The 24,715-nt window shown below is 49.6% G+C and overlaps 1 protein-coding gene across 1 annotated transcript in view; it reads left to right on the top strand.

Annotated features, from left to right (window-relative positions):
- Positions 1-3,189: 3,189 nt before the first annotated feature.
- The window catches only part of STK32B (serine/threonine kinase 32B), a 366,748-nt gene continuing 345,222 nt past the window's right edge, over positions 3,190-24,715 (top strand). Inside the window, exon 1 of the mRNA XM_047799270.1 lies at positions 3,190-3,377. Coding sequence (XP_047655226.1) covers positions 3,326-3,377 — 52 coding nt within the window. The 5' untranslated portion in view covers positions 3,190-3,325. The remainder of the gene's footprint in view (positions 3,378-24,715) is intronic.

The raw sequence follows: 24,715 nt of genomic DNA, 5'->3' as shown, positions 1-24,715 counted from the left end.
TGGTCCAGCAACAGGAAGAAAAAAACCTGACTAGTTTTGGATTTGTTTCTCTTACTTCCACCTTTGTATTCTGTTGCTTTTGTTACAAGTGAAGAATCTTGCCCAGAGCCTGAAATACACAGGATAGCCTATTCTGGAGGCTCTGACCTTTAAAAGTATAATACTTTTCCATTCAGAGAGAGATAAAAAGTTGCCAGCAGAGAATAACATTTGTCTGGTTGGAGATTTATGGGAACATTGTGACCGACTTACAGGACAGTTGCAAGAACAAAGGATCCAGGGGCTACGAAGTTTGCAGCAACTGATCACACCCCCTCCCCTTTTAGTATAAAGGAAAAGCCTGAATTCTATGTTGGGGAAGTGGGTTCTTGGGCCACTAACTAGTCCACCATCTTCTCAGTCTCCTGGCTTCCCACGTGAAGCGGGCATTTTAGCAACGAGTCTCCCGATTTATTGGCCTGTCATGCGGTGAGCAGGCCCAGCGTGGACTCTGAACTTGGCCACAGTTCAGGGGCCTCTCCTCTGCCCTCAAACCTTGCTTTTGCCCCTCCTCCCAATCAAAGTACCACCCACTCTGTGAGGGTTGCCCTCCTCCTGCATCACCCTTCTAAATGCCAACCTCATGAAAGCAGACCCTGTCTTACCATGGCTGGCTTTGTCTCCAGCACCCAGTCCAGGGCCTGGCCCACAGGAAGGGTTCAGAAAATGCTTGTTCAACAGAAAAGTCAGGGGAGGAACAGATCCCTGCAACTCCTTTCCAGGGGACCCTGCCCCTTCCCTGGCTCCCAGGGCTGGGACACGGGCCTCTTGTGTTCCCATAGCCACCTTGGATTCCTTCCACACAGCACAAATCACAGTCACAGCCTTTGCACGCATGCCTGTTAACCGAATATATGTATTCGTCAGCTCTTTCCGTGATGGTGCTGTGGCTCAACTCCCTCCCAATCTCAGTGGCTTACAAGAACACACATTTCTCTTGCTTATGTGCTTGTAGCTCTGCTTCATGCTACATGGGGGGTTCAGGTGTACCCCCTGGATCTCTCATTCTGGGAACAGAGGCCTCCTGGGGCCAGCCCCTCTCATGGTGAATGGCAAAGGGACAACAGAGCTGAAATCTGTGACATCTAAGGTCGGCACCCAGAACTGGCACGTCGTCATCACTTCCCCCATGGACTACTGGCCAAAGTAGGTCCTACGACAAGTTTCACATGAGTGGTGGCAAAGTAGGAAATGTCCCCAGCGAGCCATGTCAGGGACAGGGAAAGAAGGAATAGTTGTGAGTAAAATAGTACAATTTACACCATAGCTCATTACTGAGGATGATAACCAATACCTGTGTTGTGCTTATCCTGTGCCAGGCGCCAACATCAATTCATTTATTTTGCGTAACAACCTGGGGGTGGGAGAACATTAGTATTCCCATTTTACAGATGAACAAACTGAGGCCAAGAAAGCTTAAGTAATTTACCCAAGTTAGCCTGCTGGAGAGTTGGCAAAGTGGGATGAGACCTGGGTGGAACAGGGCCCAGAGCCCATGCCTGTCACCCTCTGTTCTCCTGTCTAGGGCTGTATCTCATTTATCTTAGTGTGGTACATGGCCGGGAGTAGACTGGCCACTCCGTCGATACTTGCTGGCAGAATGAAAAGCAAGAAAGATTTATCCATCTTTTGGCACATGCCAGGCACTGCCACCCCCTTTTATAAATATTATCTTATGTAATCCTCATAGCAACGCTGGGGAGTTAATGGCAATCTCCCCATTTCACAGAAGAGAAATGGAAGGCAGGACACATAGAGCTTGTAGGTCGTAGAAACAGTTTTGGGACTGAGGCTGGCAGTCTGATCCCTGAGATCTAGTGGTTTGCGCCTGTCCTGAAACTTGAACTGTATGGGGCTGGCATCTGCTCAACTTCCCTTGTCTCTGGGAGTTGTCTTGCTGTTAAACAGAGAGACCTCCCTTCCACCCATCCCGCCCCCTCTCGCCCAACCATCGCGGCAAGAGAGAGACAGAGACTGAGAGACAGCTTGGGGGTAGGGGAGACAGGATGGAGACATTAAAAGAACCACCACTTTCTACCCAAGCCCAGCAGATGGCAGGATGTGGCCAGATTCCGGGCAGCCAGGCGCGCGGGGCGGGCAGGCGTGCACCTGCGGGTGCCCTGCTCAAGAGTCCGCGCTCGACCCAGGGACCTCGGGGAACACCTGTCACTTCCCACCCTTGGCATCCCCGTTCCGGGTCCGGGCCCCCCGGCTCCTGCGGTCAGGGTCCCAGAGGCGAACCGCCCTTAGTTCCATTTCAGGGGAACCCCGAGGCCCCGCGCGGCCACTCCTAGAGAGAATGGTCCGGGGCAAACCATGCCCCTTGGAGGCCTCAGTTTCCCCTATAGAATGAAAGGGTTAGATTGGGTCCAAGATGGTCCAGACTCTACTTTCACTCATAAAACCTTTCGAAGAACGTTAAGAGGAACAGCGTCCGTTGCAGAACCGGCAGACACACCACTGCCCAGGGCTCAGCCTGAGTGGGCAAATAAGACCAGTGCGTCGCCTCCAGAACCGACTAACCCCTGACCGAATGGCTCCCTTCCGCCGAACCTCAGTCTACCCGACTCTTCAATGGGCGACAACGAATTTTCTAACCGTTGAGTTGTTGAGAGATGACAAGGGCTTGTGCTTACAAAGCGCTCAGCTGAGGCCGGGCACACAGTAGGTGCTCACGATTCGCTTCCTGCCTGGAGGGAGCGCCCAGACCCCTACAGGCTGACCCTGCACTCAGCTCTGGCGGGTGCGGCTGGCAGGCGGCGACCGGCGCCCTCTCTTTCCCGGGAGCCTTAGGGCTGCGCTCGGCCGCCGTGCCGGCCGCGCCCCCTCCTCCAGGCCGCCCCCCCGGGCTGCGCCCGCCCGCGCGCCCTTCTGCGCAGCCCCCGCCCCTTCCCTGCTTCCCCTCCTTCCCCTCCAGTTCCTCCTCCTCCTCCACCTCCTCCTCCCGCGCCGCCGCCTCCGGTCTCTTGCAAGGAGCGCGGCTTGGTGGCCCCGGCGCGGGGAGCTCCCGGGTTCCGGGGCGGGCGCGGGGCGCAGCGGACCGCCGAGCGTGGCCGGGGCGCGGCGGGCACGGCGGGAGGGCGCCGCTCGGGAGGAGGGGGCGCGGCGGGCGCCGTTCCCGCCCCTGCGTGGCGCTCGGCCCCGCCGGCTCGGCGCGCGGCTGCAGCCTGGGCTGGGCGCTAGCCTCGCATCCCGCACCCTGCACCCTGCACCCCGCACCCCGCGCCCGGCATCCCGGCGGCCGGGCATGTAGGTGCGGCAGCAGCGGCAGCCGCCGCGGCGGAATATGGGCGGGAACCACTCCCACAAGCCCCCGGTGTTTGACGAGAATGAGGAAGGTAAGCGGGCGAGGGGCGCCCACCCCGCGCCGCCCCCGCGGGCATCGGCCGGGCACCCCTCCTCCCAGCCCCCTTGGCGGGTGCCGGGCGCGGGGCTTCTGCCGAGGCAGCAACCCCTCGGTGGGTGGGCGATGCCCCTTTGGGGCCGGGATGGTGCGGAGCGCGGGCGGGGAGGCGGCTTCCGAGAGAAGCGTGAACCCGAGGCTTCGCTTCGGGGATCCGGAGGGTTGAGCTGATTTCGGAGGCGAGTCTGGATGTGGTTCGGACTCGGGGGAAGCCCAGGTCTCCTTTAGAGCCCGAGGCTGAAGGCGGCCTCCGCTGTGTGTGTGTGTGTGTGCATGCATGTGTGTGTGTGTACTACGCACTTGGGCTTGCGCTCAGGCGGGTTCCCTGCTGCCTCCCTCCTTCGCCCGGGACAGCCTAAGGAAACTTTTCTTGGTTCAACTCCGTGGCTGGGCGGAAGGCGTCCCGCTCTTGGCAACCTCCCGGGTGGAAGAGTGGTGTAGGCGGTCCAACCTCATCTCAACTCCAGAACCAGGGTTCCTGGCGGCGCAGGTGGGGAGAGCTCGGTATTTGGACCAGCAGAACCCCCTTTCCAGCGCTGTGCGTCCGTGGGGAACTGTCTTAGCCTCTCTGAAACCTTGGTTTCTTCACGGAGGGGATGAGATTTAGGATAACGCCCACGACCTTAAAGATTGTTTGCAGCCTAACTGCTGGTAACCCTTGGGAAAAGTGCCTTGTAAATATAATCAGGACATAGCGCTGCACAGAGTGTTGGTTATCTGTTAACTCTTTGCCTCTAAAAGCTCGGTTTCCCATTGTGCTGGTGTCCTCCAGTATCCACGATGCCCCAATAAAAGTTAGGACTACTGTGCGTATCCCATGTACCAGGCACTGTTCTGGGGCTTTTTAATGTGTCTACTCACGGCCCACAGCAGCCTTATGAGATGGGTGCCTTTGCTGTTGCATCTTGCAGTTGAAGAAAGGGCTGTGCCCTGCTCAGAGCTGGCTTTGGGGCTGGGGAGCCTGCCCCCCGGAGGCCGTGCTTCTTGTGCCCAGGTGTGGCGGCTTAGTGGGCAAGGTCGTGGTCTCTAGATCTACCCAGGCTGTGAGTGGTAGTGCGGCGGTTCCTCTCAAAAGAATACCTGAATGCAGTCAGGGTAAGGAAGTGAGTCAGGCCCCTTTGGCCCTTTCTTAAAGGACTTCTTGGTCTGTGGCCCTGAATCATCAAGGATCATTCGTGTTTAGCCCGGAGCGCAGGCAGGTGGAAAGCCAGGAGTGGACCATAGGTAGACAGGTGGGTGGTGGAGGCTCTTGTGTTTCCCAGGAAGCATTTGGACTCCATGTAGCCGAAGTCTTCCCCAGCCAAGTTCACAGTGACCCCAAACTGCTCTATGGAAGTCAAAGCCATCTTGACCCTGAAATCACTGTTTAAGTATATGCCCTGCTCTGGGACACCCCTGCTTCGGGTGGATATGGGTCAGGCTTCTTCCTTTTTTATTTTTTTCTTTCTGGCCGCACCTGAAGCATATGGAGGTTCCCAGGCTAGGGTTTTAATCGCATCGGAGCTGGAGCTACACCACAGCCACGGCAACAGGGGATCCTTAACCCACTGAGTGAGGCCAGGGATCGAACCTGTGTCCTCATGGATGCCAGTCAGATTCGTCTCCCACCGAGCCCCGACAGGAACTCCAGCTCACCCCTTTTGGAGCATTGCTCAGACCCTACAAGAAGCTACACTCATCCACAGATGGAGAGGATGACTTGGGCCAGAAACTTTCTGTTTTCAACAAGGCAAAGGTTTCCTGTCTATTTTGGGGAAGGGACTCTCAGGCTGCTGTAACAAGATACTACAGATGCAGAATTTGCAGACTTTTAAGATACCATAAACAGCAGAATTTGTTGGGGGTGGTGGTGGCTTACACGACAGAAACTTCTTTTCTCACTGTTTTGGAGGCTGGAAGTCCAAGATCAAGATGCCGTCAGGTTTTTTTGTTTGTTCTTTTTTTTTTTTTTTCCCTTTCTGATGCGTTCTCTCTTCTTGGCTTGCAGACACAGCCTTTCTGCTTGTGTCCTCACCCTTTCCCCATGTGCTCAAGGAGTTGGGGATCTCTGGTGGTTCTTCCTTTTCTTCTTCTTTGCTTTTCAGTCTTTTTAGGGCCACACCTGTGGCAATTGGAAGTACCCAGGCTAGGGTTGAATGAGACCTGCAGCTGCCGGCCTACACCTCAGCCATAGCAACGCAGGATCCGAGCCACGTCTGCCACCTACACCACAGCTCACGGCAACACCGGATCCTTAACCCACTGAAAGAGGCCAGGGATCAAACCTGCGTCCTCACAGATGCTAATTGGGTTCGTGACGGCTGAGCCATGAGTGGAACTCCCTTCCTCTTCTTATAGCAACGCCAGTCCACAGTGGAAACGAATCTGACTAGGAACCATGAGGTTGTGGGTTCGATCCCTGGCCTTGCTCAGTGGGTTAAGGACCTGGCATTGCTGTGAGCTGTGGTGTAGGTCACAGATTCAGCTCAGATTCCACGTTGCTGTGGCTGTGGTGTAGATCGGTAGCTACAGCTCCAATTAGACCCCTAGCCTGGGAGCCTCCATATGCTGTGGGTGTGACCCTTAAAAGACAAAAAAGACAAAAAAAAAAAAAAAAGAACGCCAGTCCCATAGGATTAGGGCCCAACCTTGTGACCTCACCGAACATTAATTATCTCCTTAAAGCCCCATCTCCAGATATAGTTGTGTCGGAGGTTGGAATTTCAACATCTGAAGTTTGGAGCAGTAACAGTTCAGCCCATAACAGGATCCTTTGATGAAAGCCACGGGCTCCTTTCCCAGGAGAAAGCGCAGGCTTATCCATCACCCGCAATTTTAGAAGTTGGTGGTACCAGCCTAGGTCAAAGGTCTTGCTTTTGGTAACTTTCTTTTTTTCTTTTTCTTTTTTTTTTTTAATCTTTTTAGGGCTGTACCCGCAGCATATGGAGGTTCCCAGGCTAGAGGTCAAATTGGAGCTGTAGCTGCTGGCCTACATCGGAGCCACAGGCACGCCAGATCCGAGCTGCATCTGTGACCTACACCACAGCTCACGGCAACACTGGCTCCTTCACCCACTGAGCGAGGCCAGGGATTGAACCTGCGTCCTCATGGATGCTAGTCAGATTCATTTCCACTGAGCCACGGCGGGACCTCCTAGTTTTCTTAAAATTTGCCTCCTTTACATGGACAACTATCTCTATTCTTTATCCCAGAAAAGATGCTGTCACGTATTTATTGGCGAAATAGTTGTACCTGCATAGCCGGCCTTTGGATTTGCCTGCTGTTGTTCCTCATTCCAAAAGTGGTCAGGCTCAAGGTCAAGTGCCTGTTTTGGGGCCGGATGAAATACAAGGTTAGAACGCTCCTCATTTTGCTGGCTTCCAGCTCAGTGACACATTAACTTGTTTGATTTTGCCAGCGTATTTCTCAATACTTGTGCGGGTGAAACACTGCTGTTTGCTGCCGGTTGATTCATTTGTTTCATAGGCATTTACCAACCATCTTTTCTGCACCCACCCCTCTGCTGGGCAGCAGGAGTGTGGAGACGGTGAAGGCCTCATTCTAAGGCTCAGGGAGCTCACAGAGCAGATAAACAGCCAGGACCCTGCAGAGAACTCAGGGGACTGGGGGACCCTGGAGGAGGGGCCCTAACCTTGGAGCAGGGAGGAGGGGTCAGGAACGACTTCCTCTTGGACGAAGTGTAAGAAATGCTAAGAGGTCCCAGGAAGGGGAGGTTGGGTCCTGAGGAAAGAGAGGAAGGGTGTTTCAGAGAGAGGGAACAGAATGTGCAAAGGCAGGTGGTAAGGAGTCAGCATGGCTCGTTGGGGAGATGGTGGAGGTCTTGGTTCTCCTGGAGGGGGGAGGGGGAGGCTAGAAGCTGCAGGAGATGAACTCTGGGTGCTGGGCTGGCTGTAAAGGGCCCAGGGACTGTGGTTGGAATTGACCTTATGGACATCTGTACTCAGAAGGATTTTAAGTGTGTGTGTGTGTGTGTGTGTGTGTGTGTGTGTGTGACATGATCTCGTGCCTGAACACGCTCCCCCGAACTAGAGCTGTTGCGTGGCTGAAGAGGCAGACACATACCAGAGCAGCACAGATCCGGTTTGTGAGTAAGTTAAAGCCCAGTGAGAGCTGAAAATTTGCTCTTGTGTACTTGTACCGTAACCGTCTCCATTCTGAGGGCAGAAGTGTAATTTGCATCCGGATAAGATTAACCACACCTGTAATTTACAGCTGCATGTGTGGACTCCTTTTCATACTCGATAGGGAATCATGATGGCAACTCAGCCGGGGGGCGGGGGTGGGTGGCAAACTGCCTGGGTCCGGGGCTCAGCCCCAGGCCTGTTTACCTCCAGAGTCTGGTACCTAACACTGTTCCCTGGGCCGCCTCTGGGCCTCTGGGAACATTCCTCTCTCCCAGATGTGCAGGACCACGCAGGATGGGGCTGGCACACAGACCAGGCACTGATGGAGGTCTCTTTATTGGAGCCTCTGTAGGAAGATTGTCATAGGACATCCTGAGCTGTGCAGTCATTAGCCATCATCTTCAAAAAACATTTGTTGAGCCGTCGTATCATAATATAAGTTCTGGGAATGAAAGCAAAATCATCTCCCATTCCGAATTGGTGTCAAAATCGTTTTTCAGTTGTTTTTTTTATTCCTCTCACTGTCCTTATCTCTGTCTAGACATTTTTATGTAATTGTATGCTTGCCACAAATAAAATGATTGCTGCTTTGAGCCTCATATTTGAACTCATTTATGTAGCTATCCTGTCTTCAAAATTAATATTTTAATGGGAGGGAGGTGGAACCATCCTAATTGACTTAAATGTCTTCTTGCCGTTAGACATGGAGGCTGTTTTCAGTGTTTCATCTTTATAAGCAAAGTTGCTTGAAAAATTTATACATAAAGCATTTCTTGTCTTTTAAGTGAATGCCTTAAAATGAGGACCATGGCATGTGATTATTGGATCAGAAAGATCGAATACTTTTTAGGATTCCAGAAACATGCTCCTAAATTATTTCCAAAGGGTTTGTTATCAGTATTTTATCACTTTGTGGCCTGCCCCCGCATTGGAGGGTATGGATTTCACAACCTTAGAACCAGCTCTGGGTGTTCTCAGTTTAGATTGTCGTGCGTTAAAGGGACATTTTTAAAAAAGGGTCAAAAAAAGACGTAGTATTTCTGTATTATTATTGGGCCATGTAACTTCACGTGCAACCTAGACCGTGAAGGCATCTTCTTGGTTGAAATAAATATACAACGAAAGGTGTCTTCCTCCGGGCATTCAGATAACAAAGGCAATAAAAAAAAAAAAAAATAACTTCCCAAAGTTACACTCAGGCTTCCCTTGGAGACAGTTTTTTAAATCCGGGGTGTCCTTGTCGTCGTGATTCGCAGAGTGGCTGAAATCTGGAATGTCGCAGGGTTGACATCCAGCTTTGTCTCAACTTTTTAGAACGTCGGGCAAGCTCACGCACGTTCTGCATTGCTTTCCGTATTCGTACCAGTTGTGGTGTTTGCAAAAGTTAGAAACCAAAAATATTCTGAGAAAGCTGAGGATTGCTTGGAATGAGGTTTGCTCTCATGGGTAGAACAGATACGGAGATGGACCCTTAGAGGGAGGCTGGGCGAGGCCTTGGGTTTATGGGCTGTGTCCATATGTGTATCAGGCGTGTTTGTGTCCAACGCAGGGGTTTGGGAGGGAAGCCTTAGGTTTTAAGATCTACTCCTCCTTTGAAAATTCATTTTGGTCTGTCTTGCACGTGGGGGATTCAGAAAATGGCCATAAATCAATCTGAGATGGTTCAGTAGAAATGAATTGTAGGCTATGCACTTACACCTTTCAAACCTCATAGAAAATAGGTGCGGGTTTCACAAAGATTAAACCATGTGCCATCTTTTATAAAGTCATTTTTATAAAGTCATAAATATGTACACACACTGTTGTATTTCGTTGATTCTAAGGCACACTTTTTTTTTTTTTTTTTTTTTTTTGCTTTTTTAGGGCCATACCTGCGGCACATAGAAGCTCCCAGGCTAGGGGTTGAATCAGAGCTGCAGGTGCTGGCCTGGGCCACAGCCACAGCCACGCGGGATCCTTCACCCACTGAGTAGGGGTTAAGGATCGAACCTGAGTCTTCATGGATACTAGTTGGTCTAGTTTCTGCTGAGCCACAACGGGAACTCCAAGGCACACTGTTATAAAGTTTCTGAGGTCGGCATGTGCTTCGTGAACGCTGCTGGTCACCGTGGTTTTTGTGATGTCGTTTTATTGTTTGCATGTGCTCACAGCTGTTTGTACGAGCATGATACACAGTAGGTCTAACAGGGCTCTTTCAAGGGGTGAGAAAGAATCGCACTATAGCTGAACCGGCGGCTTGCGTTCTTCTTGGTGGTTCATGAAGTAACGAAAGAAAAGCCTTTGAAGTATTGGCCTGTCAGCCTCCTTCAGCTGCACGTGATGGAGAAGCAACATGAGCTCTTTTGAAAGGAGTTCATTGGCTCTGGCCACGTCGCAGCACCTTCACCACCTCCCTTGTGGCCCAAGCCGGGGGCAGCCACCTTGCTTAGGTTTTTACAGTAACTTCCTTCACTGGTCTCCTTACTGGGCCCCTCTCCCTTCCATGCAGCAGCCAGAGGGATGCTGCTAAAATGGGCATCAATTTTTCATGCATTTGTCATTTCTTAAAGAGCCACGAGCTCCTTAAAGTAGGGATGTGGTGTGATTTCTCCACGGCTCCAAGGCCTAAACGAACACCTGCAACATAACAGATGCCCAAGAAATGTTTGGTGGTGAATGAATGAATGGATAAAGGCAGGTGTAGGTCTCATCAGCTGCGGTTGGAACCAGGGTCCTGAATAATAATAATCTCATCAGGAATCTTCCTCCTTGGCGTCTCTCCCCTGTGTGGCTCCGAGCAGGCTCCCGTCTCACGGGGCCCTTCCTGCCCCCAGGCTCGCAGCCTCACAGCTCTGAGTGTGGGAAAGGGAGCCTCTATTTTACTGTCATTGCAGAAAGCCGCTCAAGGTTCGTTCTGATGGGTTCTGATGAAATCTTGGGCCATTCTTCAACCAAGGGCTGTGACCAGCCTGGGTCATGCCCATCCTTGGATTCAGGGGGTGGACTTGGCTTCCCTTGAAGCATTTGGACTAAGAAGCTACGTGAAGAATATTCTCCAGGAACATCAGAGCATCAGCAGAGGAAGGGAAGTGAACACTGGGGCAGGCAGGTAAAAAACAGAAGCGTCTGTTGGAGGCTTTTTCTTTTTTTCTTTTTGGTCTCTGTAGGGTCGCACCCGAAGCATATGGAAGCTCCCAGGCTAGGGGTTGAATCGGAGCTGCAGCTCCCAGCCTATACCACAGCCACGGCAATGCTGGATCCTTAACCCACTGAGCAGGGCCAGGGATCGAACCCGCATCCATGGATACCAGTTGGGTTTGTTACCGCTAAGCCATGATGGGAACTCCTGCTCCAGCCTTATTTTGTGTTCCTGGAAACATAATATGGGAAACTTTGGGTTATCATCTTTAATTGTTTGTTTGGTTCTATGTCCACTTCGGCCCCAGACTGCGACTTCCCAAGGATCAGCAATTCTTCCGTTTTCGCCTTTGTGTCTGCAAGGCCTGGAACAGGGCCAGTGAAGGCCTATAGCAGCTCTTGGTTGAATGAGAGATAAAATGAATCACTTAATTGGGGGGGGGTCAGTCCCTTACATTCCTCGGGGCTCAGAAGCTACGGAGGGACACCTGCAGAACTTTCAAGACGTATTACTGGTCAAGCCAGTTTCAAGAACTGACTTGGATTTGGGTCCACAATGAATGGCCTTTCTGTTCTTGTCCTTTTTTTTTTTTTCTTTTGTCTTTTTAGGGCCATGCCCATGGCATATGGAGGTTCCTAGGCTAGGGGTTGACTCGGAACTGCAGCTGCTGGCCTACACCACAGCCACGGCAATGCTGGATGCTTAACCCACTGAACGAGGCCAGGGATCGAACCTGCGTCCTCATGGATGCTAGTTGGGTTCATTAACCATGGAGCCACAAAGGGAACTCCCTTGACCCTTAATTTTGATCTGGAGACTTGCCTTGGCAGACAACTGAAGTCTGAAAAGTGGGCTCTGGGGGCTGTGAGTCCCTGCTGCAGAGAACCCCCAAGAAATTTCCAAAAAATGGCAATGCGTGATCATCAATGGATTTCAGACTCTTGTATGTCACAATTTGGGTCATCAATTATCTTGCCATTGAGAGAGAAGGCAGAGCGCTCCTCTGCTGCTTTCTGGGTAGGACGGAATTGCAGTTTTATGGGACATCAGAAGGGTGGCGAGAGGGGACCCGGCTCTCAGTCTGCGCTGGAATGGATACGGTGTTAGGATGGCCACAGGGCTTTGCTGAGTCTTGAGGGAGGGGTCTAAGTGCCTTGAGAGGAAAAACCATCGGTGCTTTAGGAGGGTCATAGGGCACAAGCTGGCACTGAGCTGCAGCGTTTTCCTGAGAGAACTGGAAGGAACAAAATATTCTTAGCCAGACTCCGTTATCTCAAATCTGGGCTCTGAGCAACTGCAAACAGAGACAGCGAAAGTCTTCTGCAAAGAGCAGTGTGGGCCCGACACCCTGAAGGGATTTGCTCCTGCAGCCACCAGCAGGAGGGCACAGTTCAGGGGACCAGGGGAGCATGGCACACCAGCACTGCCCAGGAAGAGGAAAATCAGGCTTACTAGCCTGAGGTCATTCTCTTAGCCAGGGCCCGTCAAGGAAAATTGGGGACTGACGTTGTTACTGATCCTGGACTTGAACTCCTTTCAGCCCTTGGTGTTTATGGCCTCCCTGGGGGGTCCTCAGTCCCTGGGGATTTGGGCCTCTGGTTCATCTCCTGGAAGTTCTCCATTTGTGAATTCAGACATGTAAGTGTCCCATCCTCTCAATGTGGGACGTAACCACTGTTCCCCCATATCCTGTCCCTATTTATTTCCATGCAGACAAGAAAATTATCCTTCCCTGTCCCCTCGAAGTCATGTGGGACCATGCGACATGCCTTGGCCAGTGCGAGCAGAGGCAATGTGTGTCACATCTTAGCGAAAGTATTTAAGAACCAGATGTGGCTTCCTGTTTCTCTAGCTCTGGGCAGCCGCAGTGTTTGGGATGTGGGACTCCCCCCTGGTTCCCAGAGTGACTACAGTGTGGCCTGGATGCCACACCTGCTACCCGCCAAGCTGAGCTGGGGCATGGCGTCAGTGAGAAACTTCTGTTTAAAGTCACTGATTTGGGGCTGTTTGTGACTGCAGCATAACACAGCCTATCCTGGTTGGTACCCTGACCAAAACTAGCCCTCCCTCAAGAAAAAAGCATGCACTCTTTTACGCTTAATCACTATGGTAGCTGTATTGTTATTATAGACAGCCTTCTCGTACTAGTCTCCTATGCTAATTTTCTGGGAGTTTTTATTATCAACGAAGGTTGAATTTAAGTCAATGATTTTTCTCCGTCTATTGAGATAATATATGGTTTTTCTCTCTTCTCTGACAAGGTGAAGAATGACATTTTTAGAATATTCTAAAACACCAAATCAACCTTTCATTCTTGGCATAACCCCCACTTTCATGATTGGATGTATTATTAGATTTGATTTGCTAGTATTTTGTTTATGAATTTTTCACAAGCGGACGTTATGAACAAATGTCAGGGCCTTGGAAACTTAGGTAAAATAACCACTTTGAAAAACACAACTTAGCAAAAATCATACAAGGAGAATTTAGATATTAGAATAATTCTACATCTACCAAAGAACTGAATCTGTAATAAAAACTTTCATGTGAAGGGGAAGTCTAGCCCAGATGTCTCATAGGTGAATTGCCCCAAATGTTTGAAATAATAGTAACAATAGTAACAGTAAGACTCCTTCATAAGCTCCTCCAGAGAAGAGCAAGAAAGAGCATACTTTTCGTGTCTTTATTAGGTCTTTGAGTCAAGGTTACGCTGACCTCATGAAAAGATTTTGGAAGCGTACCATTTCTTAGAATTCTCTCTAAGCGTTTGTGTAGGGCTGTGTATGGTCCAGCCATTCAAGATGGCTGTGCTCTTGCTCTCTGTCCATCCCCTGCTGGACCAACGCCTGCTTCCCTCAACACCCCATGCACATGGTTGACTTCCCCATGACCTTGTCCCAGGCCCCAGCTAGTGACGGGTTATCGGAGGGGCAGTGGTTTCCCTGGTCATGAATGAGCCAACCTGATGTAATTCCTCCAATAACTGGCAGTCTCCCCTTCCCCCACCCCCAGCCCCCTCTAGGACTTGCTTTAGATGTGTAAGCTCCCCAGTCCATGAAACCATTTATATCTGTCGCTTACTCTCTCTTTGGGCCTGAAGCTGGACAAGCACGGAGCCTTGTAGGGCTGTGGGTTCCAGCCCAACAGATTTTTATTTCTCTCTTTCAGTGGGTTGGTGTTGTGTTCACTGTAGGGTCTCTAGTGAGATCTTCTTTTTCAATTCTGCTTCTGGGAATTTGTGTTTCCTCTATTTTTTTGATTGGTCTTGCTTGGGTGTATCAGTTTTATAAATTTAAAAATAGCCTTGATTTCGTTAACTTTTATTTTTGGGCTAGTGAGGCACTGATGTAGGATCTCATTTTATTTTTCTCCTGTGTACTTTTTGGGGTAACTTACTGTTTCGGGATTTTTGAAATAGAATCTTAGGTCATTGATTGTATTTTCTCATAGAGTCTGCCCTTTATGTCTTCCTTACTTAGAAGTTGCCACTGAACTTCTTTTCATTCCATCTAAAATATTTTCTTTAGCCTTCCCTTTAGTGTATGCCTTCTGGTGACAAATCTCACTTTCTGTTTGTCTGAAAATGTCTTTATTTAAACTGTATTTGTGAATGATTATGTTTCTGGGTATCAAATTCTATGTCGGCAGCTTCTTCTTTCAGGATTTTAAAGGAATAGAATCATTTCTATTGTCTTGTGGCTTTCATTGTTTCTGATGAAAAGACAGCTGTCAGTACTGTTTTTTGCTCCTTTTTTTTAAATTAAAAATTTTTTTTATTTTTTGCTCCTTTTATGTGACTATGTTTTGCTTGTCTAGCTGACCTTTAAGATTTTATATTTTGTTTTTAGAAATTCAGTTACGATGTGCATAGGTCTGGTATACCAGCTATTATGGCTCTTGCTGCTTTTTTTTTTTTTTTTTGGCTGCACCTGTGGCATGTGGAAGTTCCTGGGCCAGGAATTGAACCCACACCACAGCAGTGACCCAAGCCAATGCCGGGACAGTGCTGGGTCCTTAACCCACTGAGCTCCCGGGAAACTCTACGTGGCTCTCGCTTTTTGCAGCTGCGCCCGAGTGGCATTGTTAGTGTTGCAGGATTCTTATTTGTCTTCTAATATCATTTCTGACTTTTTCTCCTTCCCTTCACATTATCACAAATTGCACAGGTATTAGACCTTATCACTGTGCCCCTGTGGCTCTGACAATATTTCTGTATTTAAAAAAATCTTTCGCTTCTCTTTGTTCTTAGTCTGAAGTTTTTTCTTTTAGCCTGTTCCTTTTGTAATCACTTTGGGTCTGTCTCTCTGCTGTGAAGTGTGACTTCCCAGTTCTAAATATTAATTATTGCATTGTTCAGTTCCAGAATCACCATTTGGTTCTCTCTTACAGCTTCCACCTCTGCTGAAAGCCTCAAAACTTGCTTCTTTTTTTTTTTTTGTCTTTTTGCCATTTCTAGGGCCACTTCTGTAGCATATGGAGGTTCCTAGGCTAGGGGTCGAATCGGAGCTGTAGCCACTGGCCTACGCCAGAGCCACAGCAAAGCGGGATCCAAGCCGTGCCTGCGACCTACACCCCAGCTCACGGCAACGACAGATCCTTAACCCACTGAGCAAGGCCAGGGACCGAACCTGGAACCTCATGGTTCCTAGTCAGATTCGTTAACCACTGAGCCACGACGGGAACTCCAAAACTTGCTTCTTAACTATGTAAACATATCGATGCCATTTACTTAGAAGATTGTTTGATAATGCCATGATTTGGTAACCTTCTATTTCTGTTATCATGTTATCAAGTGTTTCCTTTGAGGCATCTCTTGTTGTCTCATTTGCTTGTGGTTTTTTTTTAAATTTTATTTATTTATTTATTTTTTAGTACAGGCCGGGCATCGTTTAGGAAACAGAGTAGAGATAATTCGAGGCATTGGATGATGTTATGTTTGCTCAGAAAGGTTTTCCTTTTGCTTTTTGTAGGCGGCTATGTTGGAGTGCCAGGAACTGCTTTTCATCCCAGTCTGCACAGAGATTGAGATGATTACACGGGCTGCGAGGACCGTTTTAATCCATTTCACACTCACTCCTGGAACGAAGCCCTTTGCTGTCCTTTTGGGAAGCGTGGGGTGTACCAAGCCTCTTCTGCTTTGGAAGCCTCTGGCTTTGACTGTGTTCTCTGTCCCTCTGGTCTGTTAGGGCTTCCAAACGTTGCTTGGCTTCTCGGCCTCCTGAGAGCTGCTTTCAGAGTTGGCAGATGCCACATGGGGAAGCGTGACCCCAGGGCTGGACTCATCTCTTTGGGGCTTCCCTTTTCCATAGCTACTCAGCTTGCAGCCCCTCACTCCTTTGAGAGCTCAATGAGTCCTTCAGATCAATTTTCAAAAATATATTTTGGGAGCTCCTGTCGTGGCTCAGTGGTTAACGAATCTGACTAGGAACCATGAGGTTGCGGGTTCGATCCCTGGCCTCGATCAGTGGGTTAAGGATCTGGCATTGCTATGAGCTGTGGGGCAGGTCGCAGATGTGGCTCCGGATCTGGCGTTGCTGTGTCTGTGGCGTAGGCTGGTGGCTACAGCTCCCATTGGACCCCTAGCCTGGGAACCTCCATCTGCCGCAGGTGCAGCCCTAAAAAAAGACAAAAGACAAAAAAAAATATTTTGTACAGATATTCTAGTTGTGATTGCAAGAAGGCTGACCATGAACACGCTAGCTGACCAGAAGCAGAAGCCCTCTCCCCAGTGTTTATCCGGGCAAGGTGCTTTTCTCTTTAAACAGTAAGCTCTCCCTGGTACCTGTCTGTCCCTACGTCTGCCACCCAGCACGTCTCACTTTCACAGCCAGCCTTCCTGAAAACCCAGCCTTCTCTTCCTGATAACTCGTTCCTCGACTCCCTATAACTGGCTTCATCATTTCGGCGAAATTGCTCTCACTAGGGTCACGATGATCCTTTGGTTCTGAAAACTAGCACCAACTCTAAGTCTTTTCTTTCTCGGAAATGAGAACACGAGCTCACCCCATGAACTCACGAAGCAATGGCGCCCACCCAGGTCTTTGGAAGCACCCTGGGCCTGCCTCTCCGACGCCACTCCCTTTCCCACGCTGTCTCATTTGCTAACCATGCGTTTAGTTGTTATTTCTTTGTGAAATTTATAAAAATGGTACATGTTGTGTATCTCTCTGTAATTCGCTGTTTTTGCTTAAGATTGAGTTCCTAAGATTCATTCTTGCTGCTGTGTATAGCTGGTCTCGCTTCCTTTTTCACTAATGTATAATGTTCCGTCACATGACTGTACCATGCGTTGTACCCTTCCTTTGGACAGTGGCCATTTGCAGTCATTCTAGTTTTAACTATTATGAACAATGCCACTATGAACCCTTTTGTATATCGCTTCTGGTGCATATATGCATGAGTTTCTCTAGGATATATACCCGTAGGAGAAGGGCTGGGGCATGGACTGTTCAACGTTGTCAGGTCATGGCAAATGGTTTTCCAAAGTGGTTGTGCCAATTTACGCTCTCACAAGCCGTGCATGGACCTGGCCACCGCTCTCCCTCAGCATTGGTCTAAAGAAATAGCAAGTCCTCACATGAAAGCCAGAGATGCCATTTCAAATTTTCTCATAGTGACATCAGAAAGGTAAAAATCCAGATGAAACCAATGATACATTTTATTTAACCTAATATACTTCAAATATTATTTCAGTGTCAAAATTATGGAGCTCATTTACATCCTTTTCTTCACACTAAGCCTTTGAAACTGGTGAGTATTTTACAAGTCGCCTGCATCTTAATTTGGAGTAGCCACGTGTGGCTTGTGGCTACCCGGCAGGACCCCACACCCTTACTTCCTGGCCAATGTTCAGTGCCATGGACTTTTTTGTGTTTGCCTTTCGAAAGAGCATACAGTGGCATCATATCTTTCTTATTTATTTATTTTGGTCTTTTTGTCTTTTTTAGAGCCGAACCTGCGGCAGGCATATGGAGGTTCCCAGGCTAGGGGTCCAATGGGAGCTGTAGCCACCGGCCTATGCCACAGACATAGCAACGCCAGATATGAGCCGCATTTGCAACCTACATCACAGCTCACAACAACGCCAGATCCTTAACCCATTGAGTAAGGCCAGGGATCAAATTCACGTCCTCATGGATGCTAGTCAGGTTCGCTAACCGCTGAGCCACAACAGGAACTCCTCTTATCTTATTTAAATTGCATTTTTCTCCTTAATGAGGTTGAGGTTTCTTCATATATTTAATTCCCACTTTCATAGTGCCTGCTCATAGCTTTCTTTCTACTAGAAGTCTGCCCTTTTTGATTGATCTGTGGACCTTTACATGTTCTAAATCACTCTCGTCAGTTATATGTGTTGCAAATATTGTCTCCTCGTGTGTCATTTCCCTTTTTAAATCCTTTAGGATGTCTGCTGGCTGTTCCTGTCCCATCTTCTTTGCAGGATCAGCCTCCCCGCCCCTTGCAGTAAATCTTAAAATTCAAGACTGAGTTCCTGCTGGGAGTTCCCCCTGTGGCTCAGTGGTAATGAACCTAACTAGTACCCACAAGGTCACAATGTGGATCCCTGGTCCTGTTCAGTGGGTTAAAGGATCCGTTGTTGCTCTGAGCTGTGGGGTAGGTCACAGACGTGACTTGGATCTGGTGTTGCTGTGGCTGTGGCATAGGCTGGCAGCTGCAGCTTGGATTCAGCTCCTAGTCTGGGAACTTTCATATCCTGCAGGTGCAGCCCTAAAAAGCAAAAAAAAAAAAAAAAAAAGACTGAGCCCTTGGCCCTTCAAGTTAGCAAGCATCCTGTACTGTCTCCCCAGGTGATCTTATCAACTCCTACATGTTTGGTCCCCCTGGTACCAGTGTCTTGAGTGCAGTCTGGAGATCAAAGCAAGGTGGAAAAGGGTAAACGTAGCACAAAGAACTGTCATCTCAGAAAAATGTTACCTTTGAAAAGGAGTCAGGACTCTAGGAGGTCCAGAAGTAGTAACTCCAGCAAAACAGCTGCTTTCTCTAGGGCCGAGGGGGAGTGTTGAGCAAGGAAAGAACTCAGGGACCTAGAAGAGGCCTCCTCTCCACTCAGGGTTTTAGATCTCTTTGGCGCAGGCCTGGTTGTCAGAGGAACAGGCACCCTCCTGGGTGACACAGACACCTGCTGGAGGGTTCTGGCAGCAGCTGGTCCCGGAGGGCCGCTGAGGTGGGCGCTCGGAGGCCCCCTGCTCACTAACCTACCGCTGCAGGGGGAAAACAGCACCCTGGAAGAACAAGGGACATCCCTTCGTCCCACTCTGCACTGGCAGCGTCTCTCTTGCGCCCTCTATTGGCCACGCCGAACATGAAGCCCGCTGGAAACCGAACCTTCTGCCGGGTCTGGTCCAGCGTCACCCAGCAGTGGATTTGGAGCTGAGAGGTGGTACATTAATTACTGGTGCATATTCCTCTAGAACGGTAGTTTATTTCCTCAATTCATACTTCTCACATGGGCTCCAAATCTCTGTGCGCCTGTGCATACATTCGCTTGGATGTCTCGAAAGAATTCATACTCAGGAGTTCCCCGTCGTGGCGCAGTGGTTAATGAATCCGACTAGGAGCCATGAGGTTGCGGGTTTGATCCCTGGCCTTGCTCAGTGGGTTAAGGATCTGGCATTGCCATGAGCGCGGTGTAGGTCGCCGACGTAGCTCGGATCCCGCGTTGCTGTGGCCCTGGCATAGGCTGGCGGCTACAGCTCCGATTGGACCCCTAGCCTGGGAACCTCTATATGCTGCGCGGGAAGCGGCCCTAGAAAAGGAAAAAGACAAAAAAAAAATTCATACTCAAATTCAAAATGACCGCAGTCACACACATGCTGTTTAAGAATTTCCCGGCTTAGTGCACGTTCCATTATCTACGCCGTTACAGCGGCCAAAATGTCTGAAGTTTTCCTTGATAACTACCCCCCCCCCACATCCAATTAGGCACGTGACTGTGTTGCTTTTACCTCCCCCAAGTGTGTCCTTTCCTTCCAGCCACGCCACCACCACCTTCACTGAAGCACCACCCCCTGTGGGAACCCCATGCTGCCTCCTGACTGGTCCCCAGGCTCTTTCTTGCCAAATCAGCATGTCCTCCATCCAACCGCCAGAGTCATAGCTTTAAATCACAACTATGAGCATGTTAATTCCGTGCTTCATGGTCCCCAGCAGTTTCAGTCACTCTCAGGGTGAAGATCGGGAACGTGATTTGCCTCCAAGGCTCCGTGTGGTCTAGAACCCATCCACCTCGCCCATCTGGTCTCATCTTGCGTGAGTTCAATTCACTGCGTGAATTAAATTACTCCGCGCACTTGAAGTAAGCTCTCAGCGCAGTACCTGGTGCGTGTTCACTGTCTCATCAAGTTACTCATTCTTCCTATAATCAGTGCTATTATTTATACTCTTCATCACAGTGGAGCGAGCATTCTTGCAGTTTCATGTCAGTTTCATGCTCACTCCTGCCCCAGGACCTTATCACTTGTTCTCTCTGCTTGAACTGTTCTCCCTCCCAACGCCCCACTTCACCTGCTTAGTTATCTCCCACTCATCTTTCTTCAGGGTGTCTAATCTGATTCCCAGACTGCAGTCAAGACCCTCGGGAGCGCCCCTCACATGACCACGTGCTTGTAATTGTCACGGTTGTACTTCTGCGCTTATTCGTGTGACTACTTCATTAATGTCTGTCTCCCGCATGAGATTGGGGTCTCTGGGAGGACCGGGTCTGTGACTCTTAGAGTCACCAGTGTGGGTCCCAGTGCTTTACAAAGCATCTGTCATTGTAGCTGCTGGTCCTTGAGCATCAGTCAGAAAAAGACCAAGAAACCTCACTGGGTAACCTATGAAAGGTAACAGCTTCCTTTCTGGTGTCTGAAGGAGAGGGTCTGGAGAAAGGAAAAACCGGATTATATTTCAGAAACACCCACTACGGGCCAGACACTTTCCATACGCGATTCTATTTGGTCTTCAGAACAAGAGTGGTAAGGCTGGCTCTGTTTTATATGCCAGCATATTAGGGTTTGGAGAGATTGGCTCAGTTGTCTCTGGTGATAAAATCATGGTGCCTGGTCTCATCTCTCTCTGTATCACTGGAAAGCTCTTTTTCTCGTGTCAGTCTTTCCCAAGACACAATCATTCGCGTCCCGCCTACAGAATTATTATTATTATTATTATTATTTTTTTACCATAGCCTGCATTACCTGTCCTCTTATTTACTTAATACTTTTCTCTATCTCGACTGATTTTACTTTAACAGAACTTTATACAAAGGCCCTTTGTATTTCCAGCTTAAATGGAAAATGGATTAAGACTCCTATAAATAGGGAGAAAGATAAAGTCGAGATAGAGTCAAAGCGAGATGCAAAGCGGTGATATTCAGCATAGGGGCTCTTGTTAACCTTTTGTAGATCCTTTCTTTGTGATTCATTCAGGGGTCTTTTCTGAGTGGCTTTGTAAAGACCAAACTCCCAGCAGCCTTGGGCAGCAGCTGTGTGGCTGCAGGGTTGGGCCGGGCAGGGGTCTGCAGGGTAGGCGTTTGCACCTGAGCTGAAGGAAAGGCAGGTGCCTGAAGGGGTGTGAGCCCCACACTCTTCTCCCAACGTTGGAGCTGCAGCTTGATGCTCTTTCAATCACACTCCAGCTTATAAGCCCAGCCTCTGGGCTTATGTGTCTCTGGGACACCCTGGGCCCCTGCCAGGTAACCCTGGCACTTCCAGCAAGGATGCGCCTCACACAGCACAGTGGTAGAGAGCACAGACCCCGGAGTCACCCTGCCTGGAGTTGCATGCTGCTCCTGCACGTACCCGCTGAGCAACCTCAAGGATGTTTCTTGTGCCCCCGGACCCTCAGTTTCCTCATCTGTAAAATGGGGATTCAGTGGTACTTACTGCATAAATAGTTCTCAGAAGGAAATGAATTACCGTAAGTAAGATGCTCACTACATATCCTGGCATGTGGTAAGTGCTGTGTGAAGTTTATTACATTAGATTAAGGTTTGTGTCTGAAGGAGGTCATACATAGAGATTAAAAAGACATGTTTTGGGGGATTACATGGGTTTAAAGCCTGACTTCTCTTTTCTTTTTTTTTTCTTTTTTCTTTTTAGGGACACATCAGTGGCATATGGAGATTCCCAGGCTAGGGGTTGAATCCGAGCTACAGCCACCAACCTACACCACAGCCACAGCAACACAGGATCCAAGCTGCGTCTGTGACCTACACCACAGCTCACGGCACCCCGGGATCCTTAACTCACTGAGCGAGGCCAGGGACCGAACCCGCATCCTCACGGATCCCAGTTGGGTTCGTTAACCACTGAGCCACAAAGGGAACTCCTAAAGCCTGACTTTTCTCCATCTTGTGCGTGTGACTGTGGAGCAGTGCCTTAACCTTCCTGAGCCTCAGTTCCCTCCTCTGGATAATGGGATGCAGTCTGACATGGTTGCCATGGGAACGGCATGAGGCGATGTATGTGGAGCGCTTCCTACACTGGGCCTGGGCACTGCTGAGGAGGGCGCCTGGCCCACCACCCTGCAGCAGGAAGTATGTGCCAAGAGAGAGGTCGGGTGAGGTCTGTTTCGTTCAGCCCAAGGAAAGAAGTGGTTCTGCCTCCTGCTTTCAAGTCCTATCCTCAGGAGGGCTTTCTCATTTCCATTCTCCTAGGAGACAGCCCGTTCGGAGCTTCGTTGCCGGAGTCCTCATTACACCTGTCAGGAAGGGCAAGGCCTGTTTTCAGAAGCCTGACTCTGGCAAGTTGTGTGGAACCAGCACACGTAAAGTGCGGTCGATGCCACTGATGCGGATCAAGCCGACTTTTGAGTCTTTTGGCTTGATCTCTTGGCAGCCCCTGAAGAAGGCTTGGGGGCTGGAGTGGGGCTTCAGGGAGCATTGGATATTGGGCCCCTATCTTTTTTTTTTTGATTTTCAGGGCTGCACCTGTGGCATATAGAGGTTCCCAGGCTAGGGGTCCAGTCGGAGCTGCAGCCGTTGGCCTACACCACAGCCGCAGCCAACACGGAATCCGAGTTGTGTCTGCGACCTACACCAAAGCTCTCGGCAATGCTGGATCCTTAACCCACTGAGCGAGGCCAGGGATCGAACCTGCATCTTCATGGACTCTGAGCCACGAAGGGAACTCCTGGGCCCCTGTCTTTTAGAAAATGACTGTCATTTAAGGTGCTTGGGGGGAAAAAAGAAAAAGACTGTGGATGTTGGTGTTGTGAATTGAGCTGAGTCCCCCCTAAATGAGTAGGTTGAAGACTGACCCCCCAGTACCTCAGAATTTGACCTTATTAGGAGACACAGATGTAATGAAGTTATATAGAGGTCATTAGTGTGGGCCCAGATCTCATGAAGTCAGGAAATTTGAACACAAAGACATACATACATAAAGACAGACAGACACACACACGCAGACATGCACAGGGAGAATTCCATGCACGCAAATGTTGGGTCGCATGACCACAAGCCAGTTCACTCCAAAAATGAGAGGTGGTCCGGCCGAAGCTGGGAGAGAGGCAGGGACAGGTTCCTCCCCCCAGCCTCAGGAGAGGTCATCTCTGCTGACGCCTTGATCTTGGACTTCCAGCCTCTAGAGCTGTGAGAACATACATTTGCGCTGTTTGAAGCCATGCAGCTCGTGGCACTTTTTATGGGGTCCCTAGGAAACTCGTTCACCTAGTTTTACCATTCTGTAGTAACTTCAATGCAGCGTTGCAGCGGAGGCCCAAGCTAGGGCCAGGAGGTATTTGCAGAAGAGGCAGTTTTCTGAGACCAGTCCTCAGAAGGGACAAGTGGCATCGAAGGGGAGGTGGTGCGGGAAGGAAGGATGGGGGCTGAAGAGGTGGGGCTGGGGGGGCTCCTGGCGGGGGGCGCACGGGCAGAGGTAAATGGTGGAGAGCTAAGGAAGGTGTGCAGGGTTCAGGGGGAGACATGGGGCTAGACACTCAGGCTAGGGCCAGGCATGCAAGGTCCTGGAGTGTCACGCCATGGGGGCTCAGTCCGCTTGGGCCACCAAAACAAATACCGGAGACCAAGTGGCTTAAACAACGGACGTTTTTATTTTTAATTTATTTTATTGATGTATGGTTGACTTATAATGTGTCAATTTCTGATGTGCAACAAAGACACTCAATTTTACACATAGATACTTTTTTTCATATTCTTTTCCGTGTGGTTCATCATGGGATAGTGAATGTGGTTCCCTGTGCTGCCCACCAGGACCTCGTAGTTTCTCCACCTGCCCGAGCGAGTTTGCACCTGCCGATCCCAGCTCGCAGTGCTTCCTTTTCTCACCCCTCCCCTAATTGGCAACCCCCAGGTCTGTTCTCTGTGTCTGTGCGTCTGTTTCTGGTTTCTAGATGAAGTTCATTTGTATTTTATTTTATTTATTTATGTTGTTTATTTTTGGTCATGCCCCTTGGCATGCAGAAGTTCCCGGGCTAGGGATTGAACCTGTGCCACAGCAATGACCCAAGTGACTGCAGTGACGATGCTGGATCCGCAACCCACTGAGCCATGCGAGAATTCCCTTGTGTTGTATTTCAGATTCCACGTATAAGTGATATCATATGGTATTTGTCTTTCTGTAGCTAACTTAATCCACTTAGCATGAGAATCTCTAGGTCCATCCATGTTGCCGCCAATGGCGTCATTTCATTCTTTCTATGGCTGAGCCATATTCCATTGCAGGTATGTACCCCATCCTCTCAACCCATTCCTCTGTCGATGGGCCTTTAGGTTGCTTCCATGTCTTGGCTGTTGTACACGGTGCTGCTGTGACCATAGGGGTGCATGGATCTTTTTGAATTACAGTTTGTTTCTGGGTATATGCCCAGGAGCGAGAGTGCTGCATCACACGGCAGCTCCATATTTAGTGTTTTCAGGAACCCAGCAGACATTTATTTCTCACCGTTCTGGACCCTGGGAATTCCAAGATCAGGGTGCCGAGGAGACCTTTCTTCTGGTTTGCAGACAGCTGTCTTCCCTGTGGAGGGGGAGAGAGTTCTGGTCTCCTCCTCCTCCTCTAAGGAGACCAA

The sequence above is a fragment of the Phacochoerus africanus genome, chromosome 10, assembly GCF_016906955.1.
Source record: "Phacochoerus africanus isolate WHEZ1 chromosome 10, ROS_Pafr_v1, whole genome shotgun sequence".
Lineage (NCBI taxonomy): Eukaryota > Metazoa > Chordata > Mammalia > Artiodactyla > Suidae > Phacochoerus > Phacochoerus africanus.
The sequence above is the reverse complement of the archived record's forward strand: the minus strand, read 5'-3'. Positions and strand labels throughout refer to the sequence as shown.